Here is a 19,494-nt window from a genome sequence, read left to right as displayed (position 1 = left end):
TTAACTGTTTCCTTTGTCTTTGAGGAGACTAGACTGTCACTCTGCCGCTCCAAACACTCGGATGTCCAGTGCCCTCACCCCTCCAGGGCGCTGAGAGCCCAGGGCACGGGAGACAGCACAGCAGCGCAGCTACACGCACGAGAAGGAACGGGTGGCACGTCAGCTGTACTGGGGGGGGCGGGGGCGCTCGGCTGCCTGCTGCTACACCAAGTGTCTAAAAGCCACCTGAGTCCTGCGACACCGGAACCATGAAGAGAGACAGAAGCACCAGGAAAATGATGAAGAGGTGAAAGGGAGGAAGGAAAAGAGAGAAGAGGGGGACACAACAGAGGCCCCTGAAGGGTGTAGGGCAGCCTGGGTGGGGGGGGTGAGGCGGGAGCCCAGCCATTCTAGCAGGAGCCCAGAGAGACCCAGAGGCAAGCAGGAGGGCGGGAGCGGGTGGGAGGGGGTGAGAGAGCGACAACCACCAGACCAGCGTGGCAGTATGGACACAGTCTCTACTGGGCAAACGCCCCAGCCATCCTGGCCCCAGGACCCCCACCCACTCGCCTGCAGACAAGAGAGGAGAGAAGGAGCCACGCAGTGTAAGGACAAGCCAGGGCAACGACTCCAGCACAAAGACCGATGATTAAAGTAATGGTCCTGAGTCACCGGGGAAAGGTTCAATTACACCAGCGTTAGGTGCTTACAAAAGCCAACGATGCTGTCAACTGCTTTTAAAAGGTTTCCTTCAGGGTTGATGGAGGCCAGGCCCAGGCCACTGATCTTTGTATAATCAGAGGAGGAAAGGATCGGTGAGAGGTTTTCAGATATAAGACAGAAAGAACCGCACCCTCCGTGAAGGGTCCTGAGCCTGTGGGCAAGCTATAAACTATTCGGGGTTCTCAATTTTCCCACCTGTAAAATGGGGAGGCAGAACCAGACCTTCCTACTCCAAAATCCTGTGAGTCTGTGAAAGTGAAACTCTCTGCTATCGGCTTACAAACTAGTACCTGGAACCGTGTTTACACAGGAGGTATCGCTGTCGACACAGGACAACTGAGCCGTTAGCATCCCTGAGGCTGTCAGCCTGGGAAACAGAAACATGTTTGGTTTATTTCCTTTCTCCTATTACAAAAGAAACTCAGGTGCGAGAGAGAGATGATGATACGTTACCCTCCCTGGAGGGGAAGAATCATCACAAAGCCCACTCCCTACCTTCCCCCACTCTAACCCGGACACTCCAACTGTCTCTGCTCTTCCCTTGGCCCAAGCTCCTTCCAGCCTGAGGGTTCCCCTCTAGCCTCTATCCTACAGCTGGTGGATCCCTACTCTCCAGTCACATCTCAGTTTAAATATCACTTCCGGGGGGTGGGGGAGGCGCCCGGGTGGCTCAGTCGGGTAAGCCTCCAACTCTTGGTTTTTGCTCGGGTCACGATCTCAGGGTGGGGGGATAGAGCCTCACATCGGGCTCCGCACTCAGTGTGGGTCGGCTTGGGTTTCTCGCTCCCTCTGCCTCTGCCCCTCCCCTGCCTCTCAAATAAATAAACCTTTAAAAAATAAACGTCACTTCCTGGGGAATACTTTCCCCACCCGCCCGCCCCCCAGATAGGTGAGGATCCCCTATTATCCACAGTCATGGCAGCAAAGACCTTCCCATCCTAACTTCTTGCGGGATTCTACTGCACATGTGGGATTCCTGCATGAATGTCCACGACTTCCCGAGAGTGTCAGCTGAATGCAGTGAAGGTCTTGCCTGCCTGAAGTGCTGCTCAGCCCCAGTGCCAGCACAGGGCGGGTGGGTGGTAGGCACCCAAAGACCACCAAATGAGTGGAAGGAAGAAAAATCGCAAGCCAGTAACAAAGGGAGCCTCCTTTACTGCAGAGGCCCATCCGCTTCTGATCTTCATGACCCCTAATCTTCCTGCCCTAACATCGGACGATCTCTACCACGGGGCTTGAGCGTTACAGAAAGAAAGTGCTATTTAAAGAATCAAAGGATTATGAAACTTTCAAGGTGTAAGTGCTACACTTAACATCCAAACAACCTAAAGAAAGCCAGATTATAGTCATCTGGAAAAGTCAAACTGGGTCCAAACTTACACTGAACCCCAGGAAAACCCAAAAGACCAAGTATGTAACTCTACAGAATTAAACTGTAAAAGTACGGGAAGAAATCACGGGGAAACTGTTTTCTAGTCGTACAGTTTAAAGGCCATTTAAGTATGACATGATATCCAAAAGCCACAAAATGAAATATTGCTCAAGTCTGCCGTATATAAACAAAAATATTATACACAGCAAACACACACGCACACACAAACCTCACAAGCCAACTCAAATGGCCAATGAGCCACTGGGGAAAATATGTGCAACTCACATCATGGTTAAAAACTGATCTCCCTATCACATAAAAAGCCACTGGAAATGCATAAGAAAAAAACCAATAACAATAACAGATAAATGGGCAAAGCATAAGAACAGCTCACAGAAAAGGAAATACACACAACCCTTACACACATTTTTCACACGTTTAAAAAAGGTCAACCTCGCTCTCAATAAGGGAAACACACAAACACTATTTTTTCTTCTACAAAATGAGCAAAAATTCCAGTGTGTACTAATGTCACTATTGGTGAGGCTACGAAAAAGCAGGCGCTCACACAATTGTCAGTGTAAACTGGTTCCACCCCCAGGGAGAACATTAAACAGCAGCTACAGACATTACCAACACACACCCCCTTGGACTCAGCGATTCCACTTCTGGAAAAGTATCCTTCCAGCGGACTTGCCCAGCCGCAAAATGACGTATGGTCAGGGTTTTTCTTCGCCACACAGTTTGTAAAGGCAACAGACTGGCAACGAGCTACAGACTCAGAAACGGCGGCTGGTTACATAGATGCCGGCACCGCCATACAGCGGACTGTGATGGGCTCTTCTTAAATACTGGGCAAGGTCGTCATATAGCAACATGCGAGAGCTCTCCAAAATGCATTGTTCACCGGAGAAGCCAAGACAGAGGAAAACGTGTGCAGTATATGACCATCTACACACCAAAAAAAGGAGGAAAAAAGAACACTCAGCTATCCCTTGTTCTACTACTAACCTTCAGAATCTCAAGTTGGGAACTGAAGAGATGTTGTGTGTATCTGGTTGCCTCGATCACGCATAAACACTCTCCGGATGGATATGGGACAACTAAAAGGCAATGGGTGCCTGTTGTATGGGAGGGAGGGGAACTCGGCTGATGGGGCAGGTGGGAGGGGCTTCGATCCTAGCCCCATGTTGGTACCATGCTCCTAGCTCATGCTCCTAGCTCATGTGCGGTCAACCCAGTCCTGACAGCTCTTCCTATAATGGTTCAGTCGATCCTCCCAAGAGCCCTGATCCCATGGGGACAATTGCTATCATCCACGTGTCACAAATGAAGAAACTGCAGCACAGAGAGGTTAGGTGACTTGCCAAAGTCACACAGCCCATAAGAAGCAGAGCCATGCATGAACATATTATCTAGTCCAATAATTACATTTCTAAAAGTATTCCTTTTCGATCATAGGCCATTTCCACTTTCTCGGGAATGAGCTGAGCCCCCATCTCACACCTGTTTCAGGCGTGATGCCAGCATCCCTCACTCCCTGCAGGGGACACGTAGCAAGCTCTCTGTTTAGTTCTGCAGAAGCCCCACCTCGCCCCTCCCCCTTGGGTTTATGGGGGACTCACAGGCCCTTCTCTCCAAATGAATCCCTTTCAACATTCCTCCCCAGCTCTCTGCTCTACAGTATTTCACGCTGCCCTGGGAATGGCACCACAATTTGTGTAACTACTGACTGGCCCTTTCTCGCGGGAACGTGGATGCCGGTGATCTGTGCTTCAGCGCCGCTTGCTACGCATTCCCGCTTTGTTCCAGCTCCTCGGTCTGAACGTCTGACACATACTATGGCAATTCTAAAACGTCCATCCTTATACCTTCGTTCAGCCGCGCTCTGCGAAACCGAAAGAACGACTTCTTGCTAAGAGCAGCGGCATCTGCAGGTGGCCCCCCAAGAACTGTGTGGGTGCCCTGCCCTGGAACGAGCTGGACATTTGGCTTGTATCCCCATGTTTCACTCATGAGCAAACAACAAGGGCACAGCCTTTGACAAAGAAGGCGGCTCAGACCTTAGGAAGAGCGAGAAGCACCGAGAACAAGCCTCGTTCTGCCGGGAGCCCAAGATGGAAAGTCAACCACTGACCTGGAAACAGGAGTCTGTCTCGCACGCGACCTGACTGTGGGGCCAGAAGGACCAAACCCCTTCTGACAAGGAGGATGGGATGGGGAGAGCTGAGGGGCTGAGGGTCGCAGGGGGAGCTGGGGGGGAGGTGGCGGGCAGACAGGGCCGCGCCTTCCTGGCTTCAGTCTTGGTGCTAAATTTACCAGTGAGATCCATTAGCGGCGCCCCAGGGTCAGACCACATGCTGTGGGGAGAAAGCTCCCCCCCCACCCGGCCCCACACCAGGCCCTTTTTCCTGGAAGTCCTCCGGTTGTGGGAGATGCGGTCATTTTAGAGATTGTCTGCCAAATGCCTGGGGGCCACAGCAAGGAGCCACTCTCCCCACCCCTCGCAAGCCCATCTGGCTGGAACGGGGCAGAGCATCCCCACTCCACTCGCTGCTCTCAGCAGGGCGCCGGCCCCTGCGTCAAGCGCGCCGTTCAGGGCAGATACTGGCGTGCGGTTCCCTGCGGCGAGCACCGGCTTCCTGAGCTCTGGAACTCAGCCCCCGTCTGTGAGACAGCCTGGGTCTAAAGTCAACAGGCCCTGCTACCTCGGGGCTGGGGGGCACCTGGGGCGAGCCACCCCACCGTCCTCATCTGCAAATGAGGATAATCACAGCAGCCACGGAAGCCGCCTCGGAAAGCGCTCAGCACGGCGGCCGGCACACGCCACAGCTCCGTGGGCGCCTACCTGCCGGCAGGACCGCCACTGCCTTCGGGAGAGCCGTGCGCGGCCACGCACACGCGGAGACCGCCGCCGGTTACCTGATCTCGGTCACATCCGATTTGTCCAGCTTCTGCAGCTCCAGCTTGGCGGCCTCTAGGATGGGCATGACCTCGGTGAGGGCCGTCTCGGCCTCAGCCTTCTCCACCGCAATGATCTTGTTTTGTTCTTCTATCTCCATGGCCTTTTCTTCTGCGAGCTTCTTCTTTTCCTCAGCTGTGGGTGAGGGGGGCGGGTTAGTGAGACCACTGGGCGTGGAGGGGAGAGACCGCGACCACGGACACAAAGCGGCACGTGGCCCTCCAAGGTCGGCGCTGGGCTGCCAGGGCATCTAACGCGCCTTGGCCAATACGGTGGCCTTGGGTGTCGCTGCTGAAATAGAAGTGCTTACCGGGCGTGGGGTCTCCAACACCAGGAACGGGGCTCTGACTCTCACTGGCCCACCCATGTCCCACTACTCCATCCCATGGTACAGCCCCCAACCCTGCTTGGCCAGTGTGAGCTGAGGACACCAGGGCTGCCCTTCCCGTCTTTCTGGCTCACTGAGATCTCTCTCTGCTTCTCATCACCATCTCCTAGGTTCATTTGGGCTCCACGGAAAAGCCACCCCTCCTCAGGTGACCTGCCCTTCCTGTCACTCTCAACCTCACCGTTCTGTTTGCTTCATGACACTGAGGGAAATCTGGCATTTCAGCTAATTACCGGCTCACTGAGTGTCTGGTTCCTCTCACTAGAATGTAGGCGTCTCCCCAAGGGCTGTAGCCCCAGTGCTTAGCGCAGGGCTCAGCTCACAGTAGGTGTACGGGGTTGAATGGTGTCCCCCACGATCCATGTCCACCTGCAACCTCAGAACGCGACCTTATTTGGAAAGAGGGTCTTTGGGCATCTAATGAGTTCACGTGAGGTCATACTGGGTTAGGGTGGGTCCTAAATCCAATGGCTTGTGTCCTTATAAGACAAGCACGTGAAGACAGACAGAGTGACAGAGAGGGAAGAAGGTAATGTGCCACCGAGATGAACCGAAAAGCTCAGGATTGCCGGCAAACACCAGAGGCTGGAAGAGGCAAGGAGGGCTCCTCCCCTAGAGCCTTTTGAGGGAGCACAGCCCCGCTGACACCCTGATTTCAACCCTGGCCTCCAGAACCATGAGAGAGGAAAGATCTCTTGTTCGAAGCCTCCAGCTGTGGTCATGTGTTTGGGCAGCTTTAGGGAACGAGCACTCTGTCCCTTGTCCGGGGACACCCAGGTGGGACTGGAGCCCAAGGACTTGAACATCACAGCCATTCTTGTTACCACTTTGGTGTGTCGCCATCCTATGTGCCCTGGGGCCCTGCTCCAGTTCATGTGGCCTCTGCTTCAGCAAACGGCCCCGGGGAACCCATACAGTGGGTGCTCGATACACATATAGTGGATGCCGCATTTTCCGACGCGCATTCTCTAGGGAGTCACGTCCACAGTCAACAAGCAAGCGTTGACCGAGCGTCTGTAGGCTGCAAAGCATGTACGGGCCCTGACGCTATGAGGGATCCCGGCCCTGGGAGAGATTCTCGCTGGAGCAGCAGGAAGACAAACACACGGGAAGAAGGAAGCGAGGTCACAACCAAGAAACCGTCAGAACTGAAAAGCAGAGCAGAGACCGTCAGAACTGTCAAGGTGGGTGCCGAGAAGAGGGATCTGTGGGGAAAGCATCACAGAGGAGATGCACCTGGAGTGGAGCCGGGCAGGGAGGAGGGCTGGAGGGACCGCAGGTGAGCTCAGCGTGGCCTGGAACCGGCAGGAAGGGTGTGCAAAGCCCCACTCACAGGAATGTTTGTCCCGCTCAGAAGATAAAGGGCGGGCTGACAAATGGCTTCTTGGGGATGTCCCCCAGTGGAGCTCTGTCCTGTCTGGGGAGCCCCGGCCCCCGAGCTGGCCCCACACTCACCTATGGCTGTGTTGGTGACGATCTCCTCCAGCAGGGCCTCGCAGGCGGCGGACTTCTCCGCCAGCACGACCTTCTGCACAGCCAGCTTCTGGTTCAGCTCGTCCAGCTGGATGGTGGCCTCCTTCAGCTTGTCCAGCCCCCCCTCCAGACGCTTGCACTGAGCTGAGGAAAGAGAGGAGCTGTATTCCTCACCAGGGTGGGTGCTGTCCCCCACACGCCCGGGCAAGCATTCCCGCGGCCTCACTGTGACTCGTCCCACTGGGGCTCAACAGAAAAAGTCATCTTCATAAGATGTCAGGCAACATTCAGTACTTCTACTGCCATGCTGGAACCACGTCGGCCAAAATAAATGTATTTCTGAAAACAGTGCTTCCCTTGGCCAACAGCCAGAGCCAGAGCGTTTTATCAAAAGCATTTTCCAACAGAGCACATTGCTGCCATCAGACTGTATCTCTAAGCAGTGAAAATGCAGAGCTCTGAAGAGCATGACCCCACACTGACAAATAAAAATATGAGCGTGCCAGGCCTCTACCCACCCAGAAGAATCACTCTGAGAAGTAAAATCCGGAATGTGCTATACTTTGTCTCAACCCTAAGTATGCCTGCTCTTGCTAGTAAATCACCCAGTTAAAGAAAAGGTCAGCACTTCGATCCCCACTCGCTCACCACCCCGTTCCCCCCTTACCTATGTTATACTGAGTTTTCTCATCCAGCAATTTTGAATACGTGTTAATAAAGTCAAGGTAGTTTTTGGGGGTTACATAGTTGCTACGCCTCAATATCTGTAGAAATAGTTTGCTGAATTCATCCACGGATTTATGGACCAAAACAACGTGCTCTACCACATCGTCTGTGTGTTCCACTGGGATCATCACATTAGTCCCTGAAGAGAAAGGAAAGGAAAAATACCTCTGAGACAACGGAAAAGAGCAGCTTCCCGAAGAGTTAACACGGAATTCCTGTACGACCCAGCAATTCCGCTCCAAGGCATGGACCCAAAAAGACCTGAAAACGTCAGGCAGACTTCTGCAGGCCGACACTCACAGCAGCGCTACTCGCGACAGCCCAAAGTGGAAGTGACCCAGTGTCCGTCAAGAGATGACCGGATAAACAGAATGTGGTCCACCCACACGACGGGAGAAAGGAAACTCCGCCCCGTGACACAACACGGATGAACCTCGAGGACATGCTGAGTGCAAGAAGCCAGGCACAGAAGGACCAACGTCACATGATTCGACTTCATACGAAGTCTCTAGAACAGGCAAATCCAGCGACGGAAAGTAGATGAGAGGTTACGGGGTGGGGGCTGGGGCAGGGGGAACAGGAAGCTCGTGCTTCGCGGGGACAGTTTTGGTTTTACAAGATGGAAGAAGGTCTGGACCTGGATGGTGGTCACAGCCGCACAGGAATGTGAATGTGCTTAACGCTGCTAACTCAACTCCTAAAAATGGTTAAAACGGCAAATTTTACGTTATAGATGTTTAAGCACAATAAAAAGTGATATAAAGATGTTTACTAGAGAAAGGAAAAGAGCAGCTATCTCTTGGTTGGTCGCTCTTCTGGACCACGGGACTGATCCGAGCTCTGGCAATTTCTCTTTCCCTGCCGGTAGGACGGTCTGACTCCCAGGCTGGCTGTGCCACTGTCCGGGGCGGGGGCTCGGGGTTTCAGGAGGGAAATGCACCCAGTGTCCTTGCTGGGTCCCTTGCGCCCAGCACACAGTGGGCACAAAGTGGGCCTTCCTCTAAGTCTGTTGAAACAATCACCTCTTCCAGTGCTAAGACCACATCCCTTGGATTACCCGACAGGCGGCCAAACACTCTTGCTCAACACAGAACGTGCCTTCAGCTAACACGAAGGAAGAAAAGAGTGACCAAAAGTAACCATTCAGCCAGCTGCTGCGGGTCTGATCTTCAACTACACGAGGGGCCAGCACGGCACAGCCCACGGACCTATTTTACAGTGTCCGTGAAAAACTACCTCACACATACCCACACTTTGGGGCACAGTTAGCTCAATGCCAGGGACTCTGTTCCAAGAAAAAAGAATTCTAAGCGAATTCCGCGTGGTGCTGTTTAGGACACGGAGCCACTGAATGCTGACAGCAAACCGAAGCCTTGCCAGCGCACGGGGGTGGCTCGCGTGCGTCCGGAAGCTAAGGCCCATCTACACTGGGGCTGGCCGACCACGCAGGACAAGTCCGGCCCCCACCCGGATTTGTAAACACAGTATCATGGGAACGCGGCCGAGCCCGTTCACGGACGTCCTCTCCGTGGCCGCCTTCCTGACGCGGTGGCAGGAGGAGCTGCAACAGAGACTGCACGACCCACGAAGCCGAAAATATTTATCATCTGGTCCTTTACAGAAAAAGTTCGCTGTTCCCCAGTGAGATCGTCAGCACAGAGCCATTCTCCTGGCCCCTTTCCCCTGCGTGTTGACTGAAATTATGAGCGCTCCCTGCGTAAAGGGACAAATGATTCATTTGCTGGATACGTAGGTAGAAGGTGGCCACCCAGCGTCATTTGCCGTCAAGGCCCGGATAAAAAAGCTTTTCCCTAACAATAAATTGATTTGCTTTCTTATTTCGAAGATAATCGAGGACTTAAGTGTTTGAAGCTTCTGAGCAAATTCAACGCTGATTGATATCAGTCCACTAAAAGGTCCTTCGGACATCTGTTGTTTCAAGGATCAGCACACTTTTTCTGTAAAGAGCTAAACAGTAAATATTCAGCCTTCGTGGCCACATTCTGCAGCAGCCATAGACTCCACGTTCATCGACAAATGAGCCAGTGTCCCAATCACGCTGTGTTTCCTGAAACAAGCTGTGGGCCGCATTTGGCCCAAAGGCCGTGATGTGCCAACCCCTGCTTTGGATGACACCTGATCAATTTTATCCTAAATTGTCCTTCTAAGTCCCCTGAAATCCCTTTTTTTTTTTTAAAGATTTATTTATTTAGAGAGAGAGAACTCGAGCACACAAGCTGGGGGATGGGGAAAGGGAGAGAGAGACTCTCAAGCAGACTCCCCGCCGAGCACATGGAGCCCGATGCAGGCCTCGGATCCCAGGACCTCGAGATCAAGACCTGAGCCAAAATCAAGAGTTGGACGCTGAACTGACTGAGCCACTCAGGCGGCCCCAGCCCCCTGAAATCCCTTTAGATTAAAACACAGTATAAACCCAAAACACTGACAAACTTCAAAACCATTCATAGCCGTGGGGGTGAACAGTGCAGGGATCTACCGGACCAAAACTCAAAGTCAGCAAAGCTATAACAAGTTATTTTGTTACACCATTAACACGCCCCCCCCCACTAGCCGTCACGTACCTAAAAACGACTTAGCGACCGCGTGCAGGGCTTGAGGAGGCCAGGGCATGAACCAGTCGATCCCGGTGTTGTTTACAAGACCTTGAGAAGGAGGAGAGACCAAAGAGACGATCAGTTTGCAACCTTGAGACGCTTGAGGACAGTGACACGGTCTCCAGCACCCAGCACGTTGGTGAAAGAGCTGGACGCGTCCAAGACGAATTCCCCCAAAGCAGAGTTTCTCAACCTCAGCATGACTGACACTGGGATGGTCGTCCTCTGCGGTGGGGCTGTCCGTGCCGCGTGGAACGTTCGGCAGCACCCCAGCCTCTAACAACTGGATGTTGGTAGCACGCTCCCTGACCCACCCAATGTGAGCAAAAGTGTCTGCGGGCATTGACAGATGTCCCTGAGAGGGGGCCGGTAAAATCACCTCCCACTTCAGAACCTCTGCCCTAGAGGTCTAGGGACAGCACCTTCCGAGAGGCTGGCAGAATGTTCCAAACAGAAGAGAGCAGAGAGCGGGGCCTGTGAGCGTTTCCTCGTGTCGGAAGACAGCGCCCACCGTGGGCAGCCCAAGAGCCCGCCGGCCATCGCGAGGGGCACAGCAGGGCCCATCCTACACTGCAGGGTGCAAATTTCAGCCCAGGGACCACCCCATGTTTTGCTTTGCCGGGAACGCCCTGCTGAGGGGGGTGGGGAATGGCTGTGCAGGCTCAGCTCAGGGGCACCTGGGAAATTTCTGCACCAGGTCCTCAGGGTGTCCCCGACTGGCGACATGCCCAGGACGATGTGCAGGTTATTTGCGCTCTTGTTCACGAAGTACCGCCACAAGGACTCCTTGGCGGGGCCCGTCCCTTGCTTCAGGGCTTCTTGTCCAATCTGACTGAGGATCGCCTCCTTTTCCTCTTCTGGGAAAAGCGCGGGTACGATCCCTGGAAAACAAAGACACACTGGGTTTTTCAGCCTCGGAGTCATCATCTCTCCAGGCAACGAAGTGACAGAAGCACAGCGAGCTGGGAGGAGCAGGGGTTGCCAAGGCCGAGAGGAGGGCTCGCCCCGACTCTGAGCCCCGAGGCTCACGCGCCGTGTCAACCCCTTTGAGCCTCAATCTCACCGGCGAAACGGGAGAAATCAATGCCCCTGCTTACCTGGGAGTGTGATCGTGAGTGTCAAAGCAGAGGTGCTCAAGCAGGGACAACCGTGCCCCCTGAGAGACACCTGCCAATGTCTGGAGCACGTTTGGTTGCCCCAGCTTGGGTGTGTGTGTTGGGGGGAGGCCAGGGTGCTGACAGCCAGCCTGGAACGCCCAGGAGAGTGGCTGATGTCGTTAGGAGCAGGGAGCAGAACTGCTGCCAGGTGTAAGGGCTTCAGAAAAGCCCGTGTGGGGTGCTACTAAGTGAGGCCCTCCAGAGCACTCTCAGCCTTCACAGAAAATACACCCCAGCCCTGCAGTGGGGTTTACAGTTACCGAAAACAGGGCTGACACGTCCCTCCTGCCCACGAGCCTGCAGCCCCTGTGTGCAAAGTCTGACGCCAACCCAAGGAAGCGTGTGCTAAAAGCCCTGTCTGTCGTCCGGACTGTAGACGCCCCCGGCCCTCAGGAGCCTTGACAACGCCCTAGAGGAGGCCTCTCAGGGGAGGGAGACCCTGCCCCCAGGGGAGCTAAAGCCGGGGGGGGGGGGAAGCTGGGAACCTGCCGCTAGGCTGCAGAGTGCAGTCCTGTTGTTTGAGCGCACCCCCCCCCCATCCCCACTTCCTGGCCACAGGTCTCTCTTTTCCTTTGGACAATCACTTCTCCTCTATTCTACAACTGCCTGTGGTTTGGGTCTGCCCGTCAGAACCCCTGCACCAGCGGCCCGCGTGAGGTTCGGGGGGGCGTGTGATCCGAGCCGACACGCGCATCACAACATCTGGGAAAGAGAGTCTCGTTCACCCAGTCTGAGCAAGGAAGGTGCAAGCCTGGAGCTTCTAGTGCCCATTTTTTGGTTTGGTTCTGTTTTTTCGTTTTTTCAATTACTTTGGGAAAATCCAAAAGTGCAAAGACAAGAGAAAAACGGTAGAGCCAAGACGGGGAGGGGGAGAGACGATGTGTAACTGATCTCTCTTGAGAGATCCAACCTTGCCCCTGGACTTTTTCAGTTTTGTGAATTAATACAGACTCCTCCATTTCTCTTTAATTTCACGTAAGCCAATCAGAGTTGAGTTTCCCATCATGTGCAACCACGAGGCCGCTAAAGAGAGGGGAGGACAGGGAGAGTGTGGCAGGCAGGAGGAACCGCGTGGGCAAACGCAGAGGCAGGACGGCACGTAGGAGGGGAGAGGAACTCAGGCTGCAGAAACAGAAGTCAGTCCACGGAGACCCAGAGCACTGAAGGCGTCGGAGAAAGGGAACTGGTGACATGCGTGGACGGTGGGGCTTTAGGAAGCAGAGAGATCAATATAGAGATGTGTGTGAAGAGTCAAGGTCAGACACGATGAGGGTCTGGCTCTGATGGACGATAAAGGGGACACGAGGGAAAGGACAGGTTTCAGAGACAAACGAGAAAGCATGATGTGGGAGAGGTCGGGAGTCGACGCACTCCACGGTTCAGGCCTAATGAGAATTCTGGAATAACGACGTAAATGGGAAGGTGCAAAGAGAGCCCCCTGACAACAAGGAAGCAACCAGATTCTCGCTAGTTGGGATGTCATCTTACTGTATCTGCACCGTTTCGGATTAGTTAGTACCATGCCTTCTCATTAAATATCTGATACATTCCCATACGGAACCAAGTTGACACCACAGGCCTGGGGCTGCGCTCCTTACAGAGGCCTCCATACAGGGTTGGCCCCTGGCTGGCGTCTGGGAACTTGGACTTTGGGGGATTCCCACCGCCGTTCATCGATCCGAGTGGCCACCTACAAACAGTGTGGTTTAGGCTGATCACCTGCTTCCCCTCTGGAAACCTAGAATTTTGGTCAGTGCCAGGCAGCAGGTGCCTACGTGACCAGCCCCCAGTGAATACCCTGGGTGTGGAGTCTCTCCTGGGCTTTCCTGGGAGACGACACTTCACGTGAGTTGTCACAATCAGATGAGGGGGAAGCTAAACCTGTTCTGTGTGAATGCCCTGTGTGCCTGGCCCCTTTGCCGATGGTGTTCGTGTCCTCCTGCTATATTAGATCATAGCTGCGTATTCTGCAAGAGACAGAGGAACTCGCTCCTGGCTCTCCTCCTACCATCTCAGCCTCTGGCTCACTCCCCTGCTTCTCCCTGAACCTAGGCCTGGGCTCACCTGATTTCTCGCACTCTCCCCCAAGATGGTTCCATCCATTCCCCAGGCTTGGGGAACCACACGCCAGTGATGCTAAAATTGACATCTCCACCCTGGGCCCCTATTCTGAGAGCCAGACCCCTACAATCCAACCGCCCATCTGCTCCAGGTTGAATTGTATTCTCCCCCCAAAAGATGAAGTCTCCAGGACCTCAGAACATGACCTAACTTGGAAACAGGGTCTTGCCAGAAGTCATCACGTTAAAATGAGGTCACTGAGGTAGGTCTTAAGCCAGTACAACTGGTGTCCTTATTATAAAAAGGGGAAATACAGATGCAGAGACAGACAGACACACACAGGGAGGAGGTGAAGGCAGGACCCGGGTGAGGCATCCACAAACTGAGGAGTGAGACCAGCAGAAGCTAGAGAAAGGCCGGGGACAGTCTCCCCCAGAGCCCCAGAAGGAACCACCCCTGCCAACACCACGGTGTGGGACCGCCAGACTGGGAGACAATAAATATTTGTGGTTTTAGATTTTTTTTTTAAAGTAATCTCTACCCCCCAATGTGGGGCTCAAACTCGCAACCCTGTGATCAAAAGTCGCATGTTCCCATAAGAACTAGGATGATCGGTAGGGGAAGAAAGGGATAAAGAAAGGGGGGGTAATCAGAAGGGGGAATGAAACATGAGAGACTATGGACTATGAGAAACAAACTGAGGACCTCAGAGGGGAGGGGGGTGGGGGAATGGGATAGACTGGTGATGGGTAGTAAGGAGGGCACGTATTGCATGGTGCACTGGGTGTTATACACAACTAATGAATCATCGAGCCTTACATCGGAAACCGGGGATGTACTGTATGGTGACTAACATAATATAATAAAAAATCATTAAAAAAAAAAAAAAGTCGCATGTTCCACCGACCGAGCCCACCAGGCACCCCAAATGTTTGTGGTTTTCAACCACCCATCCCGTGGTACTTTTTACAGCAGCCCTAGCGCACGAATACACTCTCTGGTGTCCTGTTTGGATTTCTCGTAAGTGTAACACACTCCACACACCCCCGAGCGGCACAAGTCCCCATCTGGTCTTCCCCTCCCCAGCAATGGGACCACTCATCACTCGCTCCAGCCAGAAACTGGGAGCCTCCTGGGCCTGGTCTCCCTCACTTGCCCTCATCTGATCTGTGCAAGTCCTGTTGGCTCCACGTCCAAACTATCTCGTGAATCCACCCACTTCTCTCCACTCTTACTGTCCCACCCCCGCCCCGTCCAGACCCAGGTCACCTGTCACCTGCCACCCTCTCCTGTTCTTACCTCCCTCTTGCCTAGACCCCACGGGGCAGCCAGAAGGACCTGTGAAACCATAAGCCTGGACCACATCATTGCCCCGAGAGTAGCCTCCGGTCTGCTCTAAGTGACCCAGCAGGTGTGCACCCAGGGGCCCCTCCACCTGCTCTCGCGTCCAGCCAGCGCGCCCCGCACAGGAGCAGCCCCCACGGCACCTGACGTCAGCATGTTGTTGATGAGCTCCAGGAAGCCCTCCTCGGCCACGTGGGCGTCCGTGAACAGGAAGATCATCGTCTTGTTCTCGGTCCCGAGTTTGAGGTAAAGGTTCTTCAGGTCTTCCCGGAAACTGTTCTCAGAGTAGCCTCGGCTCAGAAGGATCTCAAACACCTGCCGACACAGAGCATGGCAGCGGTGAGATCACCAGTGGGCACGAGGGTCACGGGCCAACGGTGGGGGGAGGGGGGCAGGCTGTGCAGCCGTCTCGGGGGCACGAGTGACAGCAAAACCAGAAAACCCAGGCCATTTTCACAAACGCTGCTGAGTGAGAAACACAGGACGAAGGAAACTCGGACATCCCTCTGTGTCAAACAAGCCGTGACAGACATAGGCTGTGCGTGCACACACCTGTAGGGGTGGCAGCATGTGCAGGGGACACAGGTTTGTGCAAACAGGATCACGTGAGTATGGCAGAAAAAAGGACACCTGCGGTTGTTAAACGAACCACTGGAGTCACAGGGCCGGAGGCGAGAAGCAGAGGATGGGCCAAGCCACAAAGGAAAAACAGACACACACACAAGCACAACCCTAACGTGTGCAATAGTCCCTGTTGGGAGTTCATCGAAAATGAGACTGTGGGAAGATGTGCGGGGAAACTAAGAAGCCATTTTAAATTCTTTAATGTAAGACTCTTACTATGCATGAACTAGACATAAATGTAAACGGGGGCACAAATCTCAGTCACCTCTTTTCCGCTCACTTCCCTTGGCCTGGGGGCATGAACGTGTGACTGCAAGCCACTGACCGCCGGCTCCCAAGCGGCTCAGAGGACTTACAGTACCTCGAACATCCCCGCCCCCTGCCTCCCCTCGACCCCAATTCACACCCGTGCACGGGGGCACGCACACCCTCTGTTCCACTCACATGTCCTCGCACAGCACTCGGTGCACTTCCATACTCATATTCACGTGGTCGCACAGACCTTCACATTCACACATTCTCTCTCTCTCTCTCTCTCACACTCACACACACACACACACACACACACACACACACACACACCACTCAAGGCAACATGGACGACGTTCGGCCAAATATTTGATCTCCGGTTCCGTCTGATGTCTGCAGACCCCATCCGTCCTCCCTGAGGGCAGCTTCCCCGCTTCCCCGCCACAGTTCCTAACAGCACCACCTGGCACGAACTGCTCGCAGTGATCGCACCACCCAACCTCCCCCCCTTCCCAGGAAGCCGCGATAGCCCGGCACGCCTTCATCCTCCTCCTCGGTCCCTCGGGCATCCTCTCTGCCGTTCCTCGAGGCCACGACACACAACCGCTACCTCAGAGGAAAGTATATCTGATTTACCCGCACCCACTAGCAGGAAAAGTCAACTTGTCTAGAAAAAGGTACAGTTATAAAACAACTACATTTTGGTCACATATTTTTTTTAAAGATGTATTTCTTTATTTGAGAGAGAGAGAGAGGAGAAAAAGAGCAAGCGGGAGGAGGGGAGAGGGAGAGAGAGAGAGCCCACAGGGGCCCAATCCCACGACCCTGAGATCATGACCTGAGCCGAAACCAAAAGTCAGATGCTCAACCGACTGAGCCACCAGGTGCCCCTTGATCACCTATTTTTATCAGATTTTAAAGGTAAATCAACCAAATTTGTTTCTTCACTTTTCTAGAAATACTTTAAACAAAAGGGCAATATTTGTGAAATACTGCAAGCTAGATTCGTTGAACTAACCATGATTGCTCTTCTGTATAGAGTTCTCACAAATCAGTAAGCGCGTAGAAAGGCAACTCACAAAGGAGAAAAGTGTCCGATGAACATATAAAAAGATAGTCAGACTTCACGATGAACTGAAGAAAGAAGTGCTTAAACTACACCGTTTCACCTGAAATATCGGCAAATACCGGAATACCCAGCGTTGGCGAGAACAGGGGAAATGGACACCAACGGCGGCATAAATCAGGACCACCCTTTGTTGTGGCCGCTACACGTGGCTAATTAAGGCATTAAATGAGCAAACCAAGAAGGATGAGTGACATAATGCCACCGTCCTCACCACCCATATTTAACCTTTGCTTAAAAAGCAAAACAAAAAACCCACACTGTCATGCATGGGTCTTGGCAACGACTTTTCGGATGTTAACACTAAAGCAAAAGCAACGAAATAAAAAATAAACAAGTGAATTGTGGAGACGACTCCTCTTCAAAATTCGGCCTCCCTGGGTAGCACACATCTCCACTTGGAGAGGCCCCCGCAAGTGAATTGCCGGTGGGCACGGCAGGAGCTCACTGGAAGAGTCTAGAATGGTGTAGAGAAACAGGAACCCCACACAGTGCTGGTGGGGCTGGAGAAGGGTACGGCCGCTTTGGGAAACAATCTGGCAGCTTCTCAAATGATTCAACAGGGAACTGCCGTATGGCCCAGCAATCCCACTGCTACGTGTCTATCCAAGAGACACGAGAACACGTGTCGACACAGAGACTTGTACGTGAATGTTCGCGGCAGCACCATTCACAGCGGCCAAAAGGTGGAAACAACCCCCGTGGCCATTAATGGATGAACGGATAAACAGAACGTGGTCAATCTAGACAACAGAACAGGATTTGGCCATAAAGAGGAATGAAGTACTGATACGTGGAGGGAGCCTGAAAACATTACGTTAAGTGAGAGAAGCTGTCACAAAAGACCACGTAGTCTATGATTCTGTTCATAGGAGAGTCCAGGACAGGGAAGTCTACAGAGACAGGAAAGGTAGCTTAGTGTTTTCTTAGGGCTGGGCGAAGAGCAGAAAGCTGAGGGGCATAGCCTGTGTTTTGGGGGTAAAAAAATGTCCTCAGATAAAGAACAGTGATGGTTGTACGGATCTGTGAATCTGCCCAAAAACACTGAATTGCACATGGGTGAATAGTAGGAACAGCGAATTATATCCCAATAGAGCTGTTGTTTTGGGGTTTTTCTTTAAAGAGATTCCAAGAATGGCCCAGAACTGTGTGGCTGGTCTTGCAGATCTAGTGGCCAGTAAGTTGCTGCCCTGAAAGCGGGGCCCACGGAGGTTTGGGCGAATCCCCCCTCCGCAGGAGTATGTGCCACAAACCGCAAGATTTGCTCAGGTTCGACTTTCAAATTTGATTTGACATAGTCTCCACTCCAAAGATAACACAATAGTTGGATTCTTCCGACATTCAGTTAAAATAACAACAAGATAAAAACCACAATCCTACACTCTGTGGAAACATCGTGTTATGATCTGTTCTAGATTTTCCCAATATTTGCATGAACTACCAATGGCTGAAACTGGTTTAACAAACTTGTTTCCGGGAGGGGAGGCTGCCTCACCTCGCAGCCGGCTGTGAAGGCGGCCAGCCTGGCAAGAGACTGCTTCCCGGAGCCTCCAACGCCGACCAGCAGAGCGTGGCCCCGGTCCATTCGGATGATGCGGTGCACACGGGTGAGGTGTTCCAGAGCGTCGTCAAAGAGGACCAAGTTCATCTTGGTGTTGCTTTCGTTATACTCCTCAAGAATTTCCTGAATTAAAAAAAATTTTTTTGAAAGGATCACTGGATTTTAAGAGACAGGCTATTGCCTTTTGTCCAGGAGGAATGAAGAATGGAGGGCTGATTTTCTTTTCAGTAATCTACAGTGGTTGAAATAATTAAATCGTTTGGGTTTGCGGGACTAAATCCAGTGTTGACCGTTAAGGTTTGGATCTGTTGGTTCGTGATCGGCCAGCAGTGAGCCCAAGCTGATTACAGAGCTCAAGTCATGAGTTGAAACGACAATGAATATCAAAGAGTCAGCTCAGTGGTTCCCAAACCTGGCTGTGCATTGGAACCCTAGGACTCTTCATGGGCTTGAAGAAAGGAAATTCAGAGGGGCAAGCCCAGGGGTCTGTGCATTTAACACACTCCTCAGGTCATTCCATGCACCACTGGACGTGGTGATCACCGGACTGGACGCAAGCCTATGTTCTGAACCCTGAGACAGAGGCACGGGTATTCTTCCCAGCTCCGCCTCCTGAGCACCCGTGCAGTGCTGGGCTCCCCCAAGAAGCGCTCCCAGGAAACGTGAGCCCATGGAGAGGGTCAGCCCCGTCCACACCTGAAACAAAGCCTTGGCTGCCTCATAATCCTGGATGTCTTCATAAATGCGTGTTTCCTCTTCCTGCAAGGCCATCCGGAAGTCTCCAAACAGGATGGGATCCCGCATCACCACCTCCACATCGTTGTTAAAATGTTCCGTAACCAAGTCTCTTATACGGTCTTGTACCTTTTGACAGAAGACCACTTAAGGACCCAAACTCAACAACACAGATGTACTAAAATTTGTCAGAAAAAGAACACTGTTAAGATTATCTGAATTCTTTTTTCCAGCTGCTACAAGGTACTTAATAATCTACCCTCCCTTATCCATCAATCTTTGTTGTTAGTGTATTTTTCTCCAATTGGTGAACTATATAAAAAAAATACATGGCGGGGGAGGAGGCTATTACGCTTATTTCACCCAGAGAAGAACTTTGTGGTTAGAGTTTTGAATTTG

General features: G+C 52.8%; 1 protein-coding gene across 2 annotated transcripts in view; it reads right to left on the bottom strand.

The window, feature by feature from the left end:
• The window catches only part of DNAH10 (dynein axonemal heavy chain 10), a 126,180-nt gene that overhangs the window by 20,599 nt on the left and 86,087 nt on the right, over positions 1-19,494 (bottom strand). For both annotated transcript variants that reach the window (XM_045778772.2, XM_087857428.1), the window contains exons 51-58: positions 19,057-19,224; positions 18,295-18,483; positions 14,944-15,115; positions 10,916-11,119; positions 10,206-10,286; positions 7,565-7,762; positions 6,880-7,041; positions 4,997-5,171 (exon numbers count right to left, since the gene is read on the bottom strand). In XM_045778772.2, the coding sequence (XP_045634728.2) occupies positions 4,997-5,171; positions 6,880-7,041; positions 7,565-7,762; positions 10,206-10,286; positions 10,916-11,119; positions 14,944-15,115; positions 18,295-18,483; positions 19,057-19,224 (1,349 nt within the window). The remainder of the gene's footprint in view (positions 1-4,996; positions 5,172-6,879; positions 7,042-7,564; positions 7,763-10,205; positions 10,287-10,915; positions 11,120-14,943; positions 15,116-18,294; positions 18,484-19,056; positions 19,225-19,494) is intronic.

This window comes from Ursus americanus, chromosome 30 (genome assembly GCF_024610735.1).
Source record: "Ursus americanus isolate L20-20 chromosome 30, mUrsAme1.1.p, whole genome shotgun sequence".
NCBI lineage: Eukaryota > Metazoa > Chordata > Mammalia > Carnivora > Ursidae > Ursus > Ursus americanus.
This window is presented reverse-complemented; position numbering and strand designations above follow the sequence as displayed.